This window comes from Petaurus breviceps, unplaced genomic scaffold (genome assembly GCF_028583685.1).
Source record: "Petaurus breviceps papuanus isolate PSGF00001 unplaced genomic scaffold, PetGlider_PUasm1.0 37, whole genome shotgun sequence".
NCBI classification, from domain to species: Eukaryota; Metazoa; Chordata; class Mammalia; order Diprotodontia; family Petauridae; genus Petaurus; species Petaurus breviceps.
Window position 1 is genome coordinate 30,667,942 of NW_027186296.1, and position 25,446 is coordinate 30,693,387.

Sequence of the window (25,446 nt, forward strand, 5' to 3'; positions counted from 1 at the left end):
AACTAGGTAAATAAAAATATATACAGAGTACATGAAGGTAATCTGAAAAGGGAGGCTTTTGCAGCTGCGGGGAAGGGGACTGGAAAAGACCTCCTACAGAAAGTGGGATATGAACTGAGTATTAAAGGAAGCCAGGAAAGGCAGAAGTAAGGGAAGCAAAGAATTCCAGGTATAAGGGGCAGCCAGTGCAGAGGTACAAAGATAAGAGATGATGGGGCGGCTAGGTGGCACAGTGAATAGAGCACCAGCCCTGGAGTCAGGAGGACTTGAGTTTAAATCCAACCTCAGACACTCAGCACAAAAACTAGCTTTGTGACCTTGGACAAGCCACTTAACCCCAATTGCCCTACCTTCACCCTCCAAAAAAGCAAAAAACAAAACAAACAAAAAACAAAAACAAAGATAAGAGATGGAAGTGTTGTGTTTGAAAAACTATAAGTTGACTAGTATAGATGAACAGAAGAGTTGGAGGGGGAAATAAAGTATAAGAAAGCTGGGAAAATAGGAAGGTATAAGGTTATGAAAAACTTCGAAATTTTTTTCTATTTTTTGTTTAATCTTTTCTCTACATCATCATAGATTCCCCCAGTATCCCTCCTCTTCTCTCTCCCAGAGAGCCATCCTGTGTAGTAACAAACTGTCCTTTCTTTCTTTTTTTTTTTTTTTTGCTTTTTGGAGGGCAAAAGGCAAGGCAATTGGGGTTAAGTGACTTGCCTAAGGTCACACGGCTAATAAGTGTTAAGTGTCTGAGGTCGGATTTAAACTCATCTTCCTGACTCCAGGTTCTCTATTTACTGAGATACCTAGCCACCCCACACTATATTTTTTAAACCAATGAAAAAGGGGAGGAAATGGGGCGGCCAGGTAGCACAGCGAGTAAGAGCACCAGCCCCAGTGTCAGGATGACCTGGGGATCGAATCCAGGCTCAGACACTTAGCACCTACCCAGAAACACCTGGCCATACACATAACTTGAGCAAGTTACTTAACCCCAATTGCTTTAAAACAAAAAAAGGGGGGGGGGAGGAAAATCAGTGAGGCTCATCACTCATCAAGCCATGAAAAAAGTTTGAAAATATGTGCAATATAGAACTTTAATGACCTCCTACCTTTACCAAGCTGTGGGGGAGGGATATTTTCCCACTTATTCTTTTGAGATATGCTTATTTTTTATAATTTCATGACATTCACTTTTTTATTTCTTTTTGTTGTTGTTCTTTCTGTTTACTTTGTTGTAGTCAGTGAGCGTATTGCTTCCTGGGTTCTGCTTACTACATTCTCATAGTTCACACAGATCTTTTCATAATTCTCCATATTTATTACATATATCACTTCTTCCAGAACAGAACTATTTCTTTAGATTCATACATCACAATCTGTATAGCCATTCCTCACACAATAGGTATTTACTTTGTTTCCAATTTTTTGTAATACGAAAAAAAGTGCTGCTATAAAATTTGGGGCCACATAGGGGCTCTCTTCTTATCAACAGCCTTTTGGGGGATAAAGCTATTAATGGAATATTAATTAATAGAACATTAACATTAATTAATGGAATGAAAGGATATGGATATTTTAGTCATTTTATTTGCATAATTGAAAACTGTTTTCCAAAAATAGTTGTACTGACTCATAGCTCCACCAACAATTGACTAGTTTGCCTATCTTCCCATAACACCTCAAACATTAACTATTTCCATCTTTTTGCATCTTTCCTACTTTCCTAGATGAAACCCAGGGTGGTTGTTGTTTTAAAATTTTATTTGTATTCCTCTTATTATTAGAGATTTGGAGCACTTTTTCTTTTGGTTGGGAACAGTTTGCAATTCTTTTGAGAATGATTTGTTCATATCTTTTGACCACTTATTTATTTTATTGTTTCTATATCTATCTGTTAATTGTTTATATATTTTGGATGACACACTCATCAGAGAAATTTAATACTATTCCCTTCCCCCCAACTCAGCTACTTCCCTACTTATCCTATGTGTATTAATTTTGTTTGTGCAGAAGATTTTCTGTTCCATGTAATCAAATATTCTATTTTATCTTCTGTAATTGTTTTTATTCCTCATTTATCCCTAAAAGTACAACTCCTAATCATAGCTGTGAGAGGAATATGATCTACTTCTCTTCTAATATATCATATATAAATAATATATATTAAAGTATAATCTTTAATACTAAGGCCATATATTCATTTAGAATGTAATTTGGAATATGTGAAATATTGGCCTAATTTCTACCAAAATGCTTTCCAGTTTTCCCAGCAGTTTGATGAATTGTGGAGTTTTTTCCTAAGTAATTTACCTCTTCTTGTTACTGAATACTGGATTATTGAGTTACATTGCTTCTGATTCTCTTGTGTGTTCCATTGATCTACTTCTCTATTTATAAATCGATACCAGATGGTTTTGGTGTCTGCTGTTTTGTAATACAGATTGATGGCTGAAAATGGTACTTGCCCTTAATTTCAACTCTTTTTAAAAAAATTTTACTTGATATTTTAGATTATTTTCCAAATGAATTTTGTTATTATCATATGTAGTTTAACAAAGTATCCCTGTGATAAGCTGCCTGCTATAGCAGTCACACTGTACATGAACTTTGGTAGTTTTGTCATTTTTATTAATACTGGCACAGCCTAGCCATGAGCACTGAATATTCCTACAGCTATTCAAAGTTATTCTTTACTTTTTAAAAAAGAGCACTTTGTGGTTGAATTTATACAATTATTTTATATGTATTGGTAGAACAATCTCTAGATAGTTTATGCATTCTGTACTTCTTTGGAATGGAAATTCTTTTTCTAATATTGCTTCTTGTATTATTATTACATAAAAATACCAGTGATTTTGAGTTTCTTTTTTTGGTAGCTTACAACTCTGCTAAAACTTTTGTTTTAATCAGTATCTGTAGTGAGATATTAGGACTTTCTAAGCAAATTTTCATATTGTCTTTGATGGAAATAATTTTATATCACCTTAAATGTATCCTTATGCCTTTAATTTCTTTCTTGGATTTTATTGCTACTGTTTGCATTTCCAGAATCCTATATTTATTAAGGGAGGTGCTAGTGTATGCCTATTGCATATGATGTTTACTTTTGGTTCAAGTCAGATACTGTTTTATGATATTAACAAAGGTCCCTCTATGTCTATGCCTTGTGAGGTTTTTAGCATAAATGAGTATTATACTTTGTCAAAGGATTTTTCTACACCTATCAATATAATCAGGTAGTTTGTGGTTATTGTGTTTTCTTTTTAAAAAAATTTTTTTAACTTTTAGTCTCAAAGGCTAGAACACAAATACAGAATAGAGAAGAAACAAAAACATATTGTAAACTTAAATACTGGAACTTAATAAGAAAGAAGAAAACATGTCATGTACATAGCAGAATATAAAAGAAGATTCATATGTAAGAATAAATTTTCATTTCAAGAAAGTCTGTAGAGTGTTTTTGTTTTCAATATGACTAATTAACTTGATTGTTTTTCTAAAGTTGAACCATTGGGTGGCTAGGTGGTGCAGTGAATAGAGCATCGGCCCTAGAGTCAGGAGGACCTGAGTTCAAATTCAGTTTCAGACATTTAAAAATTAGCCATGGGGACTTAGGCAAGTCACTTAACCCCAACTGCCCTACTTTCCCCCCTCTAAAAGTAAAAGAGAGAACTGAGACTGTTTTTGGGGTGGCTCAGTGGTGCAGTGAGTAGAGCACTGGCCCTGGATTCAGGAGGACCTGAGTTCAAATCCAGCCTCAGACACTTAACACTTACTAGCCGTGTGACCTTGGGCAAGTCACTTAACTACAATTGCCCTGCCTTTGCCCCTCCAAAAAGCAAAAACAAAACAAAACAAAAAAAATAAAGTTGAACCATCCTTGTGTCTCTGGTATAAATCCAGCTTGGTCATGAGGAATGATTTCTTAGGTGAATCACTAATCTGTTTGACTGAATTTAATTTTTCTTAAAATTGTTTTCATTAATGACACTGACATTTGTCTGTTGTTCTTTAAAAGATTAACAACTTTCTTCTGTGAATCCATCAGGACTAGGAGTTTGTTTCTTTTGGTAATTTCTTTGTAGCTAGTTCTATTTCCTTTTCTGAGATTGGACTATTTAAGATCTGCATTTAGTATTTTCTTAGTTTGTGTAAGAGGAACAAGGAAGGATATATTTGGAAATTATGGTGATGCAAAAGCAAAAGATAATCAATAATTTTTAAAATATAATTGACTAATTGATCAATTTACCTTTTCCTATGTTCAGTATTATATCAGCCTGAATGCTTGCATAGGAATTAAAAACACTTTTTCTTTTCTCCTAAAAACTTGGAAATGATCCAAAATTTTATGTTTCTGGGCAAACTCTGAATTGGAAAACAAGTAAAATTATGATGTTCCCTGGGGAAACCCTTAGTATGGGCACGAGCCAAAGGATATGATAATGAAATTCCCCAAGTTTGAACCTAGTCCAAGTAAGCCTGGAGAGCTGATTTCCTGGGGTTTGAGGGCATGGGTGATATTAAAATGAAGTTACTTGAGCAAGTAAAGTCTTAATGTATAGAAAATAAACCAGTTGGGAGCCATTTAAATTTTTTAAAATCATCTTTATGGGAAAGCAGCTAAAGATTCTGACATAATTGACTAGTTACAAGATGATAGCACATCTGTTATCACATGATATCACATATGTAAAGGGCTACCTCAAAGTGAGTGATGACAGTGTTAAGAATAGAGATATAGAGATATAAAATTTCCTTGAAATTTTGAAGACATGGAACAATCACCACACATACACATCCCTCATGTACTCTCCCTACCCTCTCTGTTTTGTTTTGTTTTTTCCTTTGGCATAGAATAAGGAGAGGAAGGGAAACAGAAATATTCTGGGAAATGGGGAGTGAAAGAGATATTATGTTTATTTTCTTAAAATAAAGTTTATGCTTTGGAGATCTCAAATCACTGTATACATTTAAATTAAAACAGAATATTTTATTTGTAACTGAGAATGCTCAAAAATGTTTGGAATAATACATTTTAAAGTATAATTCATTTCAGAGCATCAGAGGATGATATATTTAGAGCTAGAAAGGATTTACAGGTCATTTATTCCAACCCCTTTATTGTAAATATGAAAGAATCAAGGCTGAGAAAGGTGAAATGACTTGCCATACAAGCACATAGAGAGTAAGTGGCAGAATGGTAAAAATCAACATTTGAACCTAGCTCTTCTGATGCTAAATCTGCTTCATTAATATGGCACATTTATTAACTTAACTTCCCTTTAAAACAATTTGTTAGTAATAGAACCACAAATTTCTGCACTAAGGAAAATTGCCTGCTGTTGTCACTTAGAAATGACCATTTCCTCAAAGAGTTATGCTACTGAGCCTTTTGGAATTGTCTTGGATCATTGTATTACTGAAAAGAGCTAAATCTATCTTAGCTAATCATTGTAAAATGTTGCTGTTATAGTGTACAATGTTCTCCTGATTCTGATCACTTCACTCAGAATCAGACCATGTAAGTCTTTCCAGGTTTTTCTAAAATATCCCTGATCACCATTTCTCATAGCACAATAGTAATCCATTACATTCCTATACCACAATTTGTTCAGCCATTCCCCATTGAAGGGCTTTCCCTTAATTTCCAATTCTTTTCCACCAAAAAAAGGAGCTACTATAAATATTTTTGTACATATGGGAACTTTCCTTTTATAATTTGATCTCTTTGAGGTATAGCCTTTGTAGTAGCATTGCTCAGTCAACGAGTATGCATAGTTTTATAGCCCTCTGTGTATAGTTCCAAAGTGCCCTCCAGAATGGTTGGATCAGTTCACAATTGCACCAAAAATGTATTAGTGTCCTAATTTTCTCACATTTCCTTCAACATCCATCATTTCCCTTTTCTGTCACATTAGCCAATCTGATAGGCGTCATTTGGGTGCCCTCAGAGTTGTTTTAATTTTCATATTCTAATCAAAAGTGATTTAGAGCATTTTTTCATATGACTATAGATAGCTTTAATTTCTTCATCTGAAAACTGCCTGTTTATATCCTTTATCCATTTATCAATTGGTGAATGACTTGGATTCTTATATAAATCTGATTTAGTTCTCTATATATTTGAGAAATGAAGCCCTTACATTTGCCATACAAATTGTTTCATCTTTCTGCTTTCCTTCTAATCTGCTTGTGTTTGTTTCATTTGTGCAAAACATTTTTAACTTAATGTAATCAAAATCATCCATTTTACATTTCATAATGCTTTCTGTCTCTTGTTTGGTTGTAAATTTTTCCCTTCTCCCTAGATCTGACAGGTAAACTATTCCTTGCTCTCCTAATTTGCTTATGGTATCAACCTTTATGTCCAAATCATATACCCATTTGGACCTTATCTTGGTATATGGTATGAGATGTTTGCCTATGCCTAGTTTCTGCCATACTATTTTCCAATTTTCCCAGCAGTTTTTATGAAATCATGAGTTCTTATCCCAGAAAGCTCTATGATTTAATGAGGTTTAATTATAAACCTCCCAAAATATTATAAGTGTGGGTAAAATACAAGTTACTGAATCTTGTGCTGCAAATCTTTTAGCAATTCTTTTGTGCCTAGGGGAGAAACTGTTCCATAACTGATTGACATTATACATTTTAACTTGCTAGTCTCTTCTTATGGGAAGACCTAGACATGAGTCAAAATATAAGCCTTAAACAACTATCCTTGGGGGATATAATGAGTCAAAGAGTATGAGAAAAGGGAGCATAACCTTTCTCACTAAAAACCAACTTCCCCCCAGGACTTAACCAAATCCAGGCTGCATGCCTGGGTCACAAGCAAAAGGCATGGAGAGTAAACGTAGTGCCCAGCCCCAGGGTTCAGCAATCCAGCAGTAAATAATGTTACACACTTCAATAAACTTTTATTAAATGCCTAGTAGGTATAAGATATTACACTAATCCCTGGTGGGGAGGGAAATGGAAAGAGAAAAAGGAAGAAAATACAATCTCTGATCTCAAAAAGCCCTTTACTGATTCATAGCATCATTTAGAGGATAGGGTGTTAAATACTTGGTGTCAGTAAGATCTGGGTGTAAATCTTTCCTCAGACAAAGGTTTTGTGACCCAAGGAAAGTCATAATGTCTCTGTAAAATGAAACAATATACATAGCTTGTTTTGTAAATCCTATAGTGCTTGGACATTATTATTCCTGAGATGCTTATAAAGAATCTTTAGTTAGCAAGTTAGACAGAGGCAAAAGCTTTGCCACTATGTTACAAAAGGGATACACTTTGAAAAACCCTAGACTGCCTTCCTGGACCAAACATGGTGATAATGAATGATTGAGTTATGCAACATTTATAAGTATCTTTTCCACATCAAATACTAGTTTACTATTTGTTTATCAAACCTCTATCAGGATATTGAAGGGTGGAAGCAAGTGGTAGGGAGGAGAAAGAGAAAAAAAAGGCTGTTGAACATTTGAGAGTTCTTCCTGAAGAGGGAGATCCCAGACCTGGACCATTTGAGGGGAAAATAATACTTATACTCCAAGGCATGATCTAAAGGTTTCCTGATGCTTTAGTAAGGAGCAGAGAAAGGAGAAATTGGTAGTGGTGGAAGGTGAATGAGACAACTTCTTGAAGAATATTCAAGCAGCTATTTTTTTGGTTGGATAGCAGTCAAGAGGTGTACAGAATTCATGGGGGAGAGGGGGCACAAAAGTCGTATGAAAAAAGAAATAATAATAGCTTTTGTTTAGTGCTTTAATTTTTGCAAAGTGGTTTATATATGTTGTCTCATTTGATACTCACAACAGTCCTGAAAAAGAAGTTCTACTTCCATTTGAAAAAAATAAGGAAACTGATGTTGAGAGATGTTAAGATACTGGCCTATGTTCAGACATCTAGTGTCTAAGGAAAGGACCGGTCTCAGGTCTTCCTAATTCCAAGTCTAGCTCCGTCTAATGACCCTTCCGGTGGCTTGCCACATTAGATGAAGACAGCTTACTTTTTTTTGATGGAGAAAGACAAGGCAATTGGGGTTAAGTGAATTGCCCAAGGTCACACAGCTAGTAAGTGTCAAGTGTCTAAGGTCAAATTTGAACTCAGGTTCTTCTGACTCCAGGACCAGTGCTCTATTCACTGAACCACCTAGCTGTCCCTACAGCCTACTTCTGGTGTGAGCACATGTGATATCCAAGAATGAATCCAAGGGGTATCACTAAAGATTATAAAATTTTGGTCAAAATAACCAAAGGCCTTCAGGGCACAGGTGGTATTTTCATCATTGCTGCCAATCAGAGACAAGGACTTTATGAGAGAAAGGGAAGTTTGGAAAGTGAACAGCTGGTTAAGAAGGTAGTGTCTGAAAAAGGGATTAAGATTACTATACCATGGTTTAAATTATTAGAATGTAGGGATCCTGGTTGGGTAAGAATTTATATACCTAGAGTTTTAGAAATCTGATCAAGTGAATTTTAAATGGAAAAAGAAAGGGAGATGGAGAAAACCAACTGTGTAGGCACCATAGAGAAAAGCTATATTGGAGGAAGAAAAATGGTATCACATGTTCCCAGATTCCCAGGAGGCAAAGTCCAAGAATGAAGTCAGGATATATAGTAATCAAACAAGGTAAACTAGAAACCTTAAGTGCCAGGAGCACTTATGAGCAGTGTCTGCTAGATCTGGCTCCTGCTGGTTCAGAGTCAATTGTTAAATTTTTAGTGTGAGCATTGGCACCTCAGAAATTGATACCAATCCTCCACCTACCAACTCAGTGAGCTTATAATAAAATGATTAGGAGGGGAATGATGAGTAGCAAGATATACCCATGTGAAGAAATTCTGGAAGTAAAAGGATTAAAGCATAGAGAACAACATTTGGAAGATTAACAGATGAAGAATTAAAAGTAACATTGTCATCAAGTGTACTGCAGACCATCTAGACAGAAAGAAGAAATAGATCAAGCATTTGGGAAACATCTCTCGGCATCCTAGATTTGGGGGAATATATTTCAAACTTTTTGATGAAACTAAGATAGTATTCCATGGACTGAAATTCATTAGGTGGAATGGGGAATTTTGAATTTTAAATTATGAGGGAGAAAGTGGAAAGTGGAAAAAGATGAGAGAAAGAAGAAAATAGAGACACAGAGTCAATCACACAGGCACAGAATTTGGGAAGGAAACATTTCTAAATGGGAAAAACAAAAATAGTCACATTGAGGTAGTGGTATTTTACCTAGGCTACTTGTAGGAAGGGGAGGATTTAAATGGAGTTCACTGTACATTCTAGGGCCTTTTTAAGAAAATTAATTTGGTAAAAATGTGTCATGGATTTGACATAGAGAAACAAATTAGGGAACCATTCTAGTAGTTCAGAACTAGGGTGGTAACAGTGAGAAGTGGCAAGAAAGGACATAGGAATACAGGATCATAGATTTAAAGCTTGAACATTAAAAAATGTTCAAGGCCAGATCCCTCATTTTACTGAATTACAGAGAATCTAAGTGACTTGTCCCAAATCCCACAGTTAGAAAGCAGCAGAGTTGCAATTCAGACCCAGTTTCTCAGCTTCCAAATGTAGGACTCTTTCCATTGAACTAGATTGCCTCCATTGATGGAATATAAATGTAAAGAAGGTACACAAGAGATATTATGAATGAAGAACCAACTGGATATGGTGACTGACTGGAATTTGCATTCTCAGGACAAAGAATCATCAAAAGATGACTCCGAGATTATAAGCTTGGACAAATGGGAAGTTGATGGCACAATTAGCAGAAAAATTGAAATCAGGCAGAATATCTGGTTTATGGTCAGAAAATAATGAACTTAGCATCAAAACTGTTACATTTGAAATGAACTCCAGGTGGTAAATGAAGTTTGAGAGTCCTTCCCATAAAATAGACATCTGAATTTGGTTGACTTGATGGACTTTAAAAGGCAAGAACTGAGATCAGAACATCACATTCAGTGGGTGGATGAAAGATGAGAAGTTAATAAAGGAGCGAGAAATGAAAGGATGAGAAAATTGGTAGAGGGAGCAAGATATTGCAGTGCTAGGTAAGTCAAGAGGCCAAGTTTAGAGGGATTAAGGAGTGCCTGGTTTGGAAAGGAAGGCTGTAGGGATAGAAGTTAGGCAGTGAAAAAAAAGTGAAAATAAGACAACAATCAGAGGAGATGGCAGGATCAGGTGAAGGTTTAAATTATACATATGTGGAGCCAGTAAGTGATGATGATGATGATGATGATGATGATGATGATGATGATGGTTGATGATGATGACGATAGCTGGCTAGCATTTATATGACAATTTAAGGTTTGTGAAATACTTTATATATCTTAACTCATTTAACCATGTGAGGCAGGTACTATTATTATGCCCATTTTATAGATGAGAAAACTGAGGCTTAGAGAAGGGGGAAGTGAAGTCTTGCCAAGAGACATATAAAGAAAGAAGATATTGGTAAAATGAAGAATAACCAAAGATGGTAGAATAAGAAGGGCATCATGAGAAAATAGCATTACAAAAACAAGGAGATTTGTTTAGTAAGAAGTTATACATTTGAATCAAGTGTTGGTTTCAAAATTTATAACTTCGGGATAGGATCACAGATCTGAGACCTGGAAGGCACCTAGACTAACACCCTTATTTTGTCCCCTGAAAGTAACAAGGCTTCTTCCAGGTTGCAAAACTAGTAAATGGCAGTAAGGATAAAAATACACACACAATTTTTTTTTTCACAGTGCCATGCTAAGGCAGAGATTGCTGCCACCTTGAACTCAGGAAAACCTTGTTCTTTTCAAGACCAACAAAAAAGAAAAAAAAGAGTGCTGCCTCTGGAGTTTAAGGATTTGAGTCCAAATTCTCTTTTCACTACCTTTGTGACCTCAGGCAACTTGCTTAATCCCTCTGAGCCTTAGTTTCTTTTTCAGGGAGGAGGGAAAATTAACGAGTATTTTCTTATTACATGTAAAAACAAATTTTTACATTTGCTTTTAAATTTTTTGAGTTTCAAAATCTCTTCCTCCTCCCCTCCCTTCTCATTGAGAATGCAAGAAATTTGATATAGGTTATACATGTGCATTCATGCAAAACATATTTCCATATTAGTCATGTTGTGAAAGAAAACATAGGTCAAGAAAAATAAAAATAAAAAAGAGTTTTTTTAAAGTATGCTTTGATCTGCATTCTGACTCTTTCAGTTCTTTCTATAGAAGTGGATAGCATTTTTCATCATCAGTCCTTTGGAATTGTATTGTGTATTATTGTATTTTGACCATTGTATTCCTGAGAATAGCTAAGTCATTCACAGTTGACCATCATAAAATACTGCTCTTACTGTATACAACATTATCCTGTTTCTGCTCACTTCACTCAGCATTAGTCCATGTAAAGCTTTCCAAGTTTCTTCTGAAATCAGCCTGCTTATTACTTCTTATAGCACAATAGTACCCCATCACAATTATATGCAACTTGTTCAGCCATTCCCCAACTGATGAGCATCCCCTCACTTTCCAATTCTTGCCATCACAAAGCTGCTATAAATATTTTTGTATATTTAGGCACTTTCCATTTTTTGAAAAATCCTTTGGGACACAAACCTGGTGGTGGTATTGCTGGGTCAAAGGATATGTACAGTTTGATTGCTCTTTGGGCATAATTCCAAGTTTTTCTCCAAAAGAGTTGGATCAGTTCACAATTCCACAAACAGTGAATTAGTGTCCCAGTTTTCCCATAGTCCCTCCAACACATTTGCCATTTTCCTTTTCTGTCACATTAACTAATCTGATAGATGTGAGGTCCTCAGAGCTCATAATGTGAATTTCTCTAACCAATAGTGATTTAGAACAATTTTTTTTTTCATATGACTATAGATAGCTTTTTTTTTTTAAAGCAATCAGGGTTAAGTAACTTGCTCAAGGTTATGTGGCCAGTTATTTTTGTGTGGGTGCTGAGTATCCAAGGCCAGAACTGATCCCAGGTCTCCCGGGGCTGAGGCCATCACTCTTACTCACTGTGCCACCTGGCCACCCCTAAGCAATTGGGGTTAAGTAACTTGCTCAAGGTTACACGGCCAGACTATAGATAGCTTTGATTTCATCTGAAAACTACCTGATCATATTTTTGGACTCCACTGAGGAATAACTTGCATTCTTATAACTATGACCCAGATTTCTATATTATCTGAGAAATGAGGCCTTTATCAGAAAAACTTTCTTTAAAATTTTCCCCCAGTTCTCTGCTCTCCTTCTAATTTTTGCTCCATTGATTTTGTTTGTGCAAAATCTTTTCAATTTACTGTAATTAAAATTATCCATTTTACACCCTTTAATTCTGTCTCTTGTTTAATAATAAATTCTTCCCTTATCTATAGATCTGATCAGCAAACCCCACGCTCTCCTAATCTGTTTATGTCTAAATCACATAATTCATTCTGTTATCCATGTCCATTTTATAGGTAATTCACATTCACAATTATTATTACTGTGTATTTCCTACCATCTTACTTCTTTGCTCCTGTTTATCCTTCTCCTCTTCCTCCTTTTTCTTCTTTTTTTCTCTCTCCTTTCCCCATTTCTTCAAAAGTATTTTGCTTTTGACCACTGCCTCCCCCACTCTGCCCTCCCTTCTATCAGCTTCCTTCTCTTATTCCCTGCCTTTCTAATTTTTTGTAGGTGAAGATGGGTTTCCATACACAACTGAGTATGTATTTTATTCCCTTTTTGAACCAATTTGAAAAGAGTAAGCCTCAAGTGTTGCTATACCGCCAACCCCCATCCTTTCCTTCACTGTAAAAGCTTTTTCACACCTTTATGTGAAATAATTTACTTCATTCTACCTGTCCTTTCCCCCTTCTCCCAGTGTATCTCTATTTCTCAACCCTTAATTTTATATTTTTTGGTTATTATCCCATCATAGTCAACTCACACTTGTACCCTCTGTCTATGTATACTCTTTCTAACTGCCCTAGAGAAAGTTCTTAGGAATTACAAGTATCATCTTTCCATGTAGCAATGTAAACAATTTAACCTTATTGAATTCCTTATGATTTCTCTTTCCTGTTTACCTCTTTATGCTTCTCCTGCATCTTATGTCTGAATGTCAAAATGTCTATTCAGCTCTGATCTTTTCATCAGGAATGCTTGGAAATCCTCTATTTCATTAAATAATCCATTCCTCACTCCCCACTCCTCACCCCAGAAGGATTATACTCAGTTTTGTTGAGTAGGTGATTTCTTGGTTGTAATCCTAATTCCTCTGCCCTCTGGAATATGATATTCCAAGACTTCTGATCCTTTAATGTAGAAGCTGCTAAATCTTGTGTTATCCTAATTGTGGTCCCATGATATTTGAATTGTTTCTTTCTGACTGCTTGCAGGATTTTCTCCTTGATCTGGCAGCTCTGGAATTTGGCTATAATATTCTTGGGAATATTCATTTTAGGATATCTTGCAATAGGTGATTGGTATATTCTTTCAATTTCTATTTTACCCTTTGGTTCTAGGATATCAGGGCAGTTTTCCTTGCCAATTAAAAAATATTTTTAATTTATGGAATAAAACAAGCATTTCCATAAGATTGTATAATAAAAAAGACGATTGCAATTCTTAAAATTGGCAATTTCTTGAAATATGTTGTCATAACTTTAAGGAAGTCTAATAATTCTTAAAATATTCCTTCTCAATCTACCAGGTCAGTTGTTGACTGAAATGCCAGTGAGGCATTTCACATTTTTTTCTTTTGATTTTGTTTTATAGTTTCTTGATATTTCATGGAGTCATGAGCTTCCCCTTGTCCAATTAAAATTTTTTTTGGAATTATCTTCCTCAGTTATTTTTTTGTACATTCCCCTCCCCCCACCCCAATTTGGCCAATTCTGCTTTTTAAGGAGTATTTCTCTTCAGTGAATTTTTGTGCCTCTTTTGCCATTTGGCCCACTCTGTTTTTAAAGATGTTATTGTCTTTAATAGACAATATTGTCTTCAATATAATGTTTTCAATATTGTCTTTTTTTGCCTCCTTTACCAAATTACTGACTCTTTTTTTCATGATTTCCTTTCTTTGTTCTAATTTCTTTCCCCAATTTTCCTCCACTTCTCTTATTTGATTTTTAAAATCCTTTTTTTAGTTTTCTAGGAATCTTTTTTTGGGGGGGAGGCTGAGACCAAATCACATTTTTCTTTGAGGCTTTGCATGTAATTGTTTTAACATTATTGTCTTCTTCTCAGCTTGTGGTTTGATTTTCCCTGTTACCATAGTAACTTTCTAAGGTTGAGTTCTTTTGTTATTGTTGTTGTTTGCTCATTTTTCCAATCTATTTCTTTACTTTCATATTTATGTTAAATTTGGGCTTTGCTCCCAAGGTGGAGGGGGCACTGTTCCGAACGTCAGGCTTTTTTGTGCTACTGTTTTCAGAACTAGCTCTGGAGGTCTGTAAGTTTTCAGTTCTTCCAAGGTGGTATGATCTAAGGAGAGGTGTGGTCACTGCTCTCCTGGCCCTGTGGTCTTGTCTGTGAATGACCACAAGCACTCTTTTCCACCCTGGAACTATATCCAGGGTCCCTGCTCTTGCTAATGCTCCTCCTTACCCTGGAAGCAATCTAGAACTACATTTAGGAAACAGCAAAGGGTCACTTATAATTTCTCTTTGACCAATTGTCTGAACACCTTATTGTTAGTGGGTTGAGAGCTCCAGAAGCTGCTACTGATTCAGTCAATTCCTCCCAAAGCCGCACCCCCACCCAAGCCCCACTGGCAAAGGCCTGTTGTTGGCTTATCCAGGAATGGCCTGCACTGGTGTGGCCCATGCTGTACTATATTCCACTCTTTAGAGTGAGTGAGCCTGACCTTTCCTGTTAACCTTAGTTATCTTGGGCTAGAAAATCTTGGCTCTGCCACTTCAGAATTCATTTTGAAGCATTATTTTAATGCTGTTTGGAGGAGAATTTGATGGAGTTGAGGTGAGTCTCTGCCATTACTCTGCTATCCAATCTTTCTCTGAGCTTTCATTTCAAGTTTAAGGAGTGTGAGCTAAATGACCTTTGATGTCCCTTTATGGTTCTAAATCTATGACTATTATCTTGAATCACCATACATGTCTACCACCTAGTGATAACATGCTAAGCTTACAGGGTTGCATATATCTTAGAAAAAAAAATGAAAATTAAGCCCTGAAGTACTGATGCTATAAAATAAAGACAAGACAGCAATATCAGATTTCTTTCAGATGAGGATAGCCTGAGGAACACAGGTGTTTAAAGAAAGAAGAGATCAGTAAGGACCAAAATAATAGAAACATGTTTGGTGGAGAAGGTGAAACTTGAGTCAGGTCTCCAAGGATATAAAGGATCTGGATAAGCAGAGAGGACAACATTCTAAGAATAGGAAACAGCATGAACCAAGCTATAGAACTAGGAAAGGGCATGGTACAGTGAGGAGGCCTGCCTCAGCAGAGTAGAAGATGCATTTGGGGTTGCAGCAGGGGCAGGGGGTAGAGAAGAATGTGATTGACCTCTGCTTGGTTGACTATCCCATCATCCAAGCTAAATGAGGGACTGTCAGACCTCTTGGAACATAGAGGTGGTTGGCAGTGTCAGCAGGGGGCTCTATGGCAAAATTCACTTGTCAGCCTACTGAATTTTTCAAGACTCACAAAACAAGTAAATTTCAACGAAAGAGCAAGAATCATGGAGAACTGCTTAAGCAGTAATACATCATATAAGCAGAGAGAGGGGAAAAATGGAACCTTTAGTCTAGAAACACTCACATAAAAAAATTCCATATCTTTTGCTCTTCTAGCCCTGACTTCTTTAAAACCATGTGCAAAACTATTCCTTTTGGAAAGATGAGATATTTCACCTAACACTTAGAGTTTTCTCATTGTTCAACACATAAGTCTCCACTTCTCCAAACCATGTGAGAGGGAGGGCAGACTGCATATGAGCTAGGGGAAAGAATACTTCTATCCTCTTGCTGCTCCCCTGCAAAGAAAAAGTGGCTTCTGGCACTATCCTGGCACAGACAACCTCAAATTCTCTGCATTGTTTTACTTCCTCCGGGATCCTCTGAGAGAGACTGAACTTTACAGGTCTTTGCTGTTGTTACCCTCCAAGGGTAACATTCTGAATGTTTTAAATCCCCTCCATATGACTTAACCTCCCCTTAAACACAGAAGGTGAAAGGATGAAAGAATGAATGAATTCTTCATTGTAGTTCTGCCCAAGCTTTAGCAAATCAAAACCATGTTTCTGGAAGACAGGCCAGTGCCTTCACCAGTGCCCATTTATGCCAGAGAAGGGGCTCTAAATACACTTTCAGGTTTATGTTAACTTCCCTTCCTTGCCCCCACACACCCCATTCCCATTTCTGCCATCTAAGAGGACACCAAATGTTCAGAAATTTACACAAGAACGGCCACCAATGGCATGCCACTCTATTCCCAATACCCTGTCATGATTTTAAGAAGCCAAATACCACAGGGAAAAAAAAGGGAAAAGAAAACTATAAGACCAAAAGATAGAACCATCAGTTTGGGGAGATTTGTCCCTCCTCTTCATTTGACTCATGTGTTTTTGTTAACATCCAAAGAGAAGATAATTAAAACCTATAAGAAAACCAGCTGGCAGTGGGGCAGGGATTGGGGGGTGGGAGTTTTGGTGACTTCAGGACTGCACCACATGTTTATGGGTGAATTTTGTAACTAACACAGCAATAAAAGGGGGGAGGGAGGCTCTTATAAATAAATGCCACATTCTTCAAAGCACCACATAAACTACATTCTTTTTCAAAGGGGGCCTCACTCTTACTCTCCTTCATCATCACTTCATTTCCACCAAAGGGGAAAAGATGTTAATTGTATAATTTCCCAGCAAAACAGTATTTATGGAGTCAAAATTTTGCAGCAACTAGACAAACACACACACACATACACACACAATACAATGCTCTCTAGCAAAGGAGAAACAAAGAACCAGTCACCTTGTTTTACTTCCTGTTTTCTCTATCAGGTCTCATAATTAAGTGTATATAATTTGATTTGAAAGACAGATCCTTCTTGCTTCCTTGTTAGAGTATGGTCTGTATCTTGTCAAAAATTGGGAGATTCACTTATAATCCTCCTTTCATTTTTCATCTGCCTTGCTGATTATAAAGTTTAACAGATCAGCACTGGTTGAAGTAAATGACATATGGCTTGTAGCACACATAAAACATACATTCCAGTGTGGACTTCCAGTGTAGCCAATTGTTTTCAGGTAAGTCCAGAGCCTGTCCCCATCCTCTCTGCTAATAAGGGTAATTGGCACACTGTAGCATTGTTGCTGCTCTGTGATTTGCTCTTTATGGGGGTCTCCCTAGACCATATGTGCATGCAGCCGTGATAGAAATATTTTCCATATGAGCTCTCTAGCATGCTTAAGTGCTTCAGCCTGAGTTAAGGGAGCCCATTTGTCATTTGCTTTGCACAGTAAAAAAATCAACAGGGAAGTTTAAAACTCTGGCTACAAGTAGAGGGCAATGAACAGCTTTCAGCTACTCAGATCACTAACCCATTCAAACCCACCAAACCTCCATTCAGGACTTTAATTCCTTCAAAAGACACAGAAACTGTTGTGTGGAAAGCAGAGGGCTTCACGAACTAATAACCCAAAACAACCACTGGTTAATATGAGAGGTTCCCTCTTCAGTGCCTAGAAGCCACATGGAGGTTGGGAACCTCAGTAATGACACACCCTAAACCACAGCTGACTTGGAGGGATTTTCACTTCCACTTCTCTGTTAGCAGAGAAAGTAATTACACTGGGCTTTCCAAAGCTGCTCAGTCCTCTGACAAGTCCAACAAAAAGGGCTAGGAAGCCTCAGTATCATCCTTCAAGAAGTGGACTTTTCACTTAGACTTTTGATTTTCTACTTATTATTGTACCAGGGAAAAGAAATTCTGGATAACCGCTATTTCTCTCCAATTGCTTGAGGGATGATTCCAACCAGACTTCTGTGGGTAGGAAGCCAAAGAAGAATCCAAGGTGTCTTAGTGAATGTGGTACATACTGATCCACAGGTGGGGGGTAGGGGATATACTTCAATGTTTCTTCCTGCCCTACCCTTTATGAATTTTCTCTTAATTCCACTTGCCCAATATTTTAAAATCATCTATAACAGCCAGGTACAACAATGGGCAAAAACCTTTCTTTAGCAAACAAATGAGGATGGCCACTATGAAGACAAATGACTTTTTTTTTTTAATTTCTGGAGACATCCCATAAACAAGCTAACATCCCATACCCATGCTGGCACCCTCCCGTCTCGACCTCATACATACTCAAGATCTCGATGTCTGGTCCTGTCACACTGCTGTCACTTATCAAACTTAGGGCGGAAAGGTGACTAAACATATTTTCCAAGAACAATGAAACCATGAAGACAAGAAAAGGGGATGTAAGGGGAAGGATGGAGGCCAATTTAAAGAAATGCAAAAGCAGAAGGTGAAAAATTACTTCAGCATCCTACACATTTCTTTCTACATAACACACATGGAAAACAATACTCCATCCCATCCTGGAATCAGGTATGCCCTATTTCTCTTACTATCACTAGGAGGAGAAGTGTGCATGCCAGAGAGATCTCTCACACAGAACATTATGGGTGCTCAAGATGGAAATACTAAGAAAAGTTTCTTTTAGCTGTTAGATCGATTTTAGAAGCTATTGGATTTTTTTCCAAGAAAGAAAAAGGGGGGGGGGGGAGACACTACGTTTAGAAGAAAGCAAGTCAATTGTAAAAATTAAAGACAGAATGTTACCCATTGTCCAACAGAAAAACTGTTCCCAGATCCCTCTTGGTAGATAGAAGAGGAAACATAATACTGACAAGAATATAACTTTTGACAAGATATTTTGCTTGGCTTACCTCTCCCTCAGGTCTTGCTAACACTGCTGTTTGAACGTAGAGCAATGTTAATATCAGGTAGCTGACAAACATTATTACCCAAAGTTAGAGCTACCCTAGAGGAGAAATCCGTCTGCCAAGTACTAACAGCTAGCAGATGCACTTGTGTCTCAGGATCCCAGCCCTGGAGTTCTGCTACACAGGCACCATGCTCTCTCTCTCTCTCTCTCTCTCTCTCTCTCTCTCTCTCACTCTCTACTACCAGGAGCTCTGCTCTCAGTCTCAGCTCTGAAGACAACTGGTAAGCTGATCTCTTCATGTAATAACTTCTATCGAGTGGGGGAGGGGAAGGGAGCCAGCTGGGAGCTGGGGGGCTGCAGTTAAAATAAAGCAGAAAGGGGAGGGACAGAAAATGATCAGTGTGGAGTTATGCATTTGGCCTCATTCATGAAACGCGCTCCGAAGGTAAGCACTCTATCCATGTGCAGGCGGGAGGGGAGGTGGGTAAGAAGGGGGAGGAAGGGGTGCTGTCAATATCTCATTGGTGCAGACAGGCAGGCTTGGCTTCAGAAGAGCTAAAATGTAAAAACTGCCTATTCACACCAAGCTCAAGCAGGGTACTTTAAACTACTGCACCAAACACAGATTTCCCCTTTCCCTAAATATCAAAGGGGAAAGTAAGTCACAAAAGAGCATACAGTCTGAAGATTGTGGAAATGGGAAGAGGTAAAGTGGGGTAGTGATGTTCCTTGGACTTAATGAATTATTTTGCAGGGAAAGGAGATAGAGGGGGGTGGGTGCTTAATGGACTAACTGGGTTACTGTGACCCTCAGGGCTTCCTTTTTTTTCTTTACCCCAAGAGTTACCTCTTTCTCCCTCTTGCCTATGTTGCTCCGCATTGCCAGTAGCAAAAGACCTTCTACAGAACAAGTAGGCAAAAGTGGCAAGGAAAGAAAAATTCGATTTAGGTGACAGAACCTAACATTTGAAATTTTGTAAAGATGGTGCTAACTCATAGAAATATGGAGAAATTTTTATGTTTGATTACAGATAAACCAAGGAACAGCTTTAACCATAACTGTGATGAGAAGCACCCCCCCCCAATTCCAAGATTCCATCTTAGACCTGTCTCAAGCACCAGATGCATATTGCCAACTTCCTTCCAGATATCTCCATCTGAATATCCCACCAATACCTCCCACTGAGTGTATATTAAAAATAAACTCATCACATTTCCTCAAAACTCAGTTTTCTTCCTAACTTCCTTATTGCTCTCAATGGCACTGACATTTTCCCAATCATTCACACTAGTACATCTAAAGTAATTTATTTCTAGTCAATACCAATATGTATTAATACCTATGTTTGTTGGGTATTGGGAATAAAAAGAGGGGGGAAACTCTATAGTCCTGCCTTCCAGGAACCTATAATCTAGTAGAAGAGCTAAGAATACTTACAAGATATTAGAAAGTCACTTATGGAATTCTTTCCTCTCACTTATCCCATGTCATTAAATCCTGTTGAGTTTATCTCCATGATTGCTTTAAAAAATACTTATTCACTTTTCAAAAAAAAAATTGCATTCCAGATTTTCTCCCCCCCCCCCCCTTGCTCTACCCCTCTCCATTGAGAAGGCAAAGAAATCTACAACTAATTTCACATTCAAACCCTCCTTACCATTCCCATTGTCAACATAAGTTTGGGTCCTCATCACCAGTCTTCTGCACTAATGCAGTGATTTCTCAAAGGTTTCCCTTCTCCTAATTTCTCCCTACTGCAATTTATCCACACAGATACCTTTTGAAAATTCCTGATACACAGGTTTGTCTGATCATACCACTTCCCAGCTCAGAAACCTTTCATGATTCTTTATGACATCAAAACTTTGAACTCCAGGGGTTACCACATTACACAATTCACCAAACAAACAACAAACCAACAACAAAAAACCCTAAATAATGGGTTTCTGTGCAAAGAAATCTATTGAGTAACAGAGAATTGAGTTTCTTAACATTCAGGCACTTGGAAACAACATTTCTAAGGTCAGTCTTAGAAATAAGCTACTAAATACAATGATAAGACAAGATGATATATTAATTCCTCCTAATGAAATATGAACATTATAGGAAGATTTACTCAAACATATTAACTTCTCTCATTAATGGAATTCTAAATTTGAAGCTATGATCTATTAATATTATGTATTCATTAGTCTCAATTTATAGCTTTCTTTTATCCTTTTAGCAAGAGAATTGATTTTAACAGATAACATTGTGATGCAAAACAGTCCACTATCCTCAAGTTTCCTTATTTACTCTTGAAAAATTCTAAATTTCTATTTACAAAATTTCAAAATTACTTTCTTATATCCTTCTCTTCCTAATTCAAAGGCCATTTTCTTGCTTTAAAAAATAATTTATATATGAAGGTATGTGTAGAACCTATATCAGATTACATGCCATCTTGGGGGGAAGGAGGAGAGAAAATTTGGAAATCAAAAACTTGTGAAAATAAATCTTTTACACTAAAAATAAGTAAATTTAAAAGGAAAAAAAAAACAAAAAAGTCATTTCTACCTCCCTCACACTACTAGATTATTTTTTTTAAAGTGGGAGGACAGCAAAATCATCTTTAGCATGACATCTTACTACCTACAGAATTTTGCCTTAACTTTATTACATACAGATCTTCAGACTTTCTATATCATAGCCAAACTGAATTGTGTGTATTATACTTTCTTGGCTTTGACATACCTTAAATATATTCCCTTCCTCATCTCTGCCTTCTGAAAGCCTTTTCTTCCTTCAAAATTCAGCTGAAGAGCTTCCTCATCCATTAAACATTCCTTGATGCACCCAGGTGAAAGAAATCTCTTAACTCTTGCATTTATTTACCCCACTCTGATCTGGATATCTCTGTTGTCCCTATAACTAACACACTCGCCCTTAAAATCTGATAGCATCCTTATTTTTGTATGCCATTGCCTTCTCATGAGGCTTTAAGCTTTTTTTAGGCATATTATTTATCATCTTTCTTTTCTTAGTTTCTAGTATACTGCCAGTATTTTTCAGGAACTTAACAAAGGTTTGCTCAATTGAAAGCCTCATTTTGTTTCATTGAGTCGAATGCTATTTAAAAGTCACTAAATAGTTAACAGTGGGATCTTACATTCTCTACACTTCTTAAGTAGTTGTGGGATCTTAAAGATATGACTTGCTTTCGAAAATCTATAAATGTCTGCTTGTTTCCACTTTGATTTTTCATCAAGAATATCATCATGTGTACATAGATCATTCTTAAAATAAAAATTACAGAAATGAGAAAGCAATTATATGAATCTTTATCTTCTTGACAACTTCTTAATCACCTCTGATTTGAAAAACTCATCATTTCCATTCCTTTCAAATTTCTTGCTCTTTTAGATATTTTGAGAATCAGTCCCTACCAAAGAGCAATGGTTAGGGTTCTGGACCTGACTTGGAAAGATCTAAATTCAAAGATATTTATTTCTGACTGCCTCACCTTCCATATGTAAAATGAAGATGTACAACCCAGTATTGTTGTGAGGATAAAGTGAAATTATATTTGTAATGTGCCATGCAAATGTTAAAATGCCTTTCTGTTGTTGCTGTTGAGTTGTTTTCAATTGTGTCCAACTCTTTGAGACCCATTTGGAGTTTTCTCAACAGAGGTACTGGAGTGATTTGCCATTTCCTTCTTCAGCTCATTTCACATATGAGGAAACTGAAGCAAACAGGGTTAAGTGATTTGCCCATGGTCACACAGCTAGTAAGTTTCTGAGGCTGGACTTGAACTCAGGAAGACGAGTCTTCCTAATTCCAGGACTTCCACTCAACCCACTGCACCACCAAGCTTCCCCAAGGACAGTTACTAAATACTTTTAAATTACTTTGTCTATAACATAGATTTCTTACATGTTTGGTAAGGTTCAGGTGATTTTGCCTTAAGTACAATAAATGGTAGAGTTCAAATGTGGTAATTAGACAATCATTGTTAATGAGAAGTCAGTCCATAGCACAGAAGTCACTGTGCTACTGACTGGGAATTCAAAGAATAAGGGTTGTTCCATTTCTTTGTACTTTTAATCCCCGACACTTTGTACCCTGTCATGCATAGTGTAGTTGCATAATACTGATTGACTGAAGGACCAGAAACAAACCTCACAATATCTGCTATTAAGGAGCAGATATTCTAGCAAGAGAAATAACATGTAAAATAACTAGAGACATATAAGATATCTACAAAGTATATGAAGGGGAAGGCATCAGCAGCTGAGGTAAAAAGGAAAGGCCTCTTGCAGAAAGTGAGATTTGAGCTTAATTTTGAAGAGAGAAGAGGTAAATTAAGCAGCCAAGGAGAGGGGTACAGCATTCCAGGCATGGGGAGCGGTCAGTGTCAAGGTACAGAGATGGGAGATAGAGTGGCATGTTCTAGGAACTACAAGTAGGAAAAGAGCCCTTAGAAAAATACCAGCAGATATATCCATTTCACACATGTTCATTATACTCCTGGCTTAATCTACATATAATTTCAGAATAATCTGGTTTAGTTGAGATCCATGCCAAGCACCCTGTAGGACTATTTTCCCCTTGATTACCTTTCACAGAATCCTGGAATCTGAGAGTTGTAAGAGACCTTAGAAGCTATTCAGTCCATTCTAGACATGCCAAAGAATCTAAATCATTCTCACCCTCTCCCCCAAGGTTTCTACACCCCATTACCTACCAAAGCTGCCCCTTATTCTCTGATGGGGAGTTATATTTGTAGAAACTTTTGAAGTCTAAGTCTGTACCTATGCTACTTCGACCCATTGCCCTAATATTGTCCAGAGTGTAGGTTCCCAAAGTGGGCAATACCACCTCCTGGAGGGATCCCAGGATCTGGGGGGCAATAGTAACCTTCGGTGCAATCGGTGGGTGTTGAATAAAAATAAGGGGGGGCAGTGGAAGCATAAGGAAAGAAGAGAAGAACATTTAAAAAAAGCATTTATGCATGTTTCATCTGTTGTGTAGCAGACTAAAAGTCATAGTGATGTTATTTTCCAAATAAACACACAAAATATAAGTTATAACTGATCAGTGGTCAAGTCTGTCAGCAGGTTTTAACAAGCAAGTGTTGGCATATGAGTCTGTAGCCCATTGTCAGGAAGTCCGGCATGCATCAGTAGGAATATGTGCATGTAATGGCTTGTTTACAATTTAATACTATGTGGTTACATGATGTAATATTGTATCACCAAAATTTCAATGTAGGAAAAACTCCACAAATTTATAATACATTATTAAATTTAAGATGAGTTTTTCTTTAAAAAATGTTTATTTTTAATGATGCAAATTAATAAAAAAAAATTAAAGACTTAAAGAAAGTAGATTTCCAGGGGGTTGCTGAGTAATTTTTTTGTTAGGGGGCAGTAGGCCAAATAAGTTTGGGAACCTCTGAGGATCCAAATACGATGAATATAATCCTGCTTTCAAATGGCAACTCTTCAAATATTTGGAGATAAACAGTCCCATTTGCTTCAGGCAATGCATGAATGCCTTGTTTTCTACTTCTTTTACTATTCTAGTAACTCTCTTCTGGACATCCTCCAGGTATCCTGCCTAAAATGCAGTGCCCAGAATCGAACACAGTACTCCAGATGTGAAATGACCAAGGCACAGTTTAGTAGAAATATTGCCTCTCTTCTTCTGGATGCTGTACTTCTCCCAAAGAAGCTCAGAGAACATTAGCTCTATTACTCTCCTAATTTAAATCACCCTTTTAATCTGTTGAAACTCCCAGATTTTCACAGGAATGGCATCCCTAAGCATGCTTCTCCCCAGCCTGTATTTTTTATTTTGTAGTTGGATTTTTCAAAAATCAAGTGTGGAACATTTCCTTATCTCTCTTCAATTGAATCTTATTCAATTCTTCCCATAGGACTAGCCTGTTGAGATCTTTTTGGATCCTGACTGTCATCCAATGCATTAAGTATCCCTTTCAGCTCTGTCATCTACAAATTCAACAAATATATCTTTTTCAAGGACACAGATAAAAATATCACCATTTTGTGAGCAAATAACACTCAGTTCTCTATCACAAGCTGCAATTATCTTCATGGTGGTCTATTTGCTTATACTCACTGTGAGCCCTGCAAGGCAAGATGGCCAACTGTGCCATGGAATAATATATCTTGTTGTCTTTGGATCCACAATGAAACCAATTCTGCCAATTTCTGTATTTGCTTCTCCAAGGAGGACCTGTGAACTGTCCTCTCATTGTGCTGCAACTCCTTTATTTTTTCTGCTTTCCTTTGGGGTTGGGGGTTGGGGGAGAGAGTCAGAAGGGATGTGACTCAGTTGTGCATTCTTTGTATTCATGTCTCTCCAGGGCTTATCACAAAGCTCACAGAGAAGGGAGTTACTAGATATTTGCTGACTGAGTGTTTAGACAAAGGTTACATATTATGAGTATCAATAGTTAGAATAATGTGTGTACTTAGTTCTAAAAATTGTGTAATTTTTAGTATCTTCTGGCCTCTTTTCTACCTTTGT

At 37.0% G+C, this 25,446-nt stretch overlaps 1 protein-coding gene and 1 long non-coding RNA gene across 4 annotated transcripts in view; one reads left to right on the forward strand and one right to left on the reverse strand.

Annotated features, from left to right (window-relative positions):
• Nucleotides 1-25,446, reverse strand: part of THSD4 (thrombospondin type 1 domain containing 4) — a 927,982-nt gene that overhangs the window by 336,840 nt on the left and 565,696 nt on the right. The window contains exon 1 of one of the 2 annotated variants that reach the window (XM_069098175.1): nt 18,913-19,175. The exons of the other annotated variant lie outside the window; for it this stretch is intronic. Coding sequence (XP_068954276.1) covers nt 18,913-18,984 — 72 coding nt within the window. The 5' untranslated portion in view covers nt 18,985-19,175. Of the gene's footprint in view, nt 1-18,912; nt 19,176-25,446 lie in introns of those variants that run through there. 2 annotated transcript variants of the gene reach the window in all.
• LOC138169061 (uncharacterized) lies at nt 636-20,139 on the forward strand. 2 transcript variants are annotated; one of them, XR_011170257.1, is made up of 3 exons: nt 636-18,571; nt 19,157-19,192; nt 19,943-20,139. It is a non-coding gene; the product is annotated as an uncharacterized lncRNA (long non-coding RNA). The 2 variants fall into 2 exon arrangements; XR_011170258.1 differs by lacking the exons at nt 636-18,571; nt 19,157-19,192 and adding an exon at nt 19,227-19,356.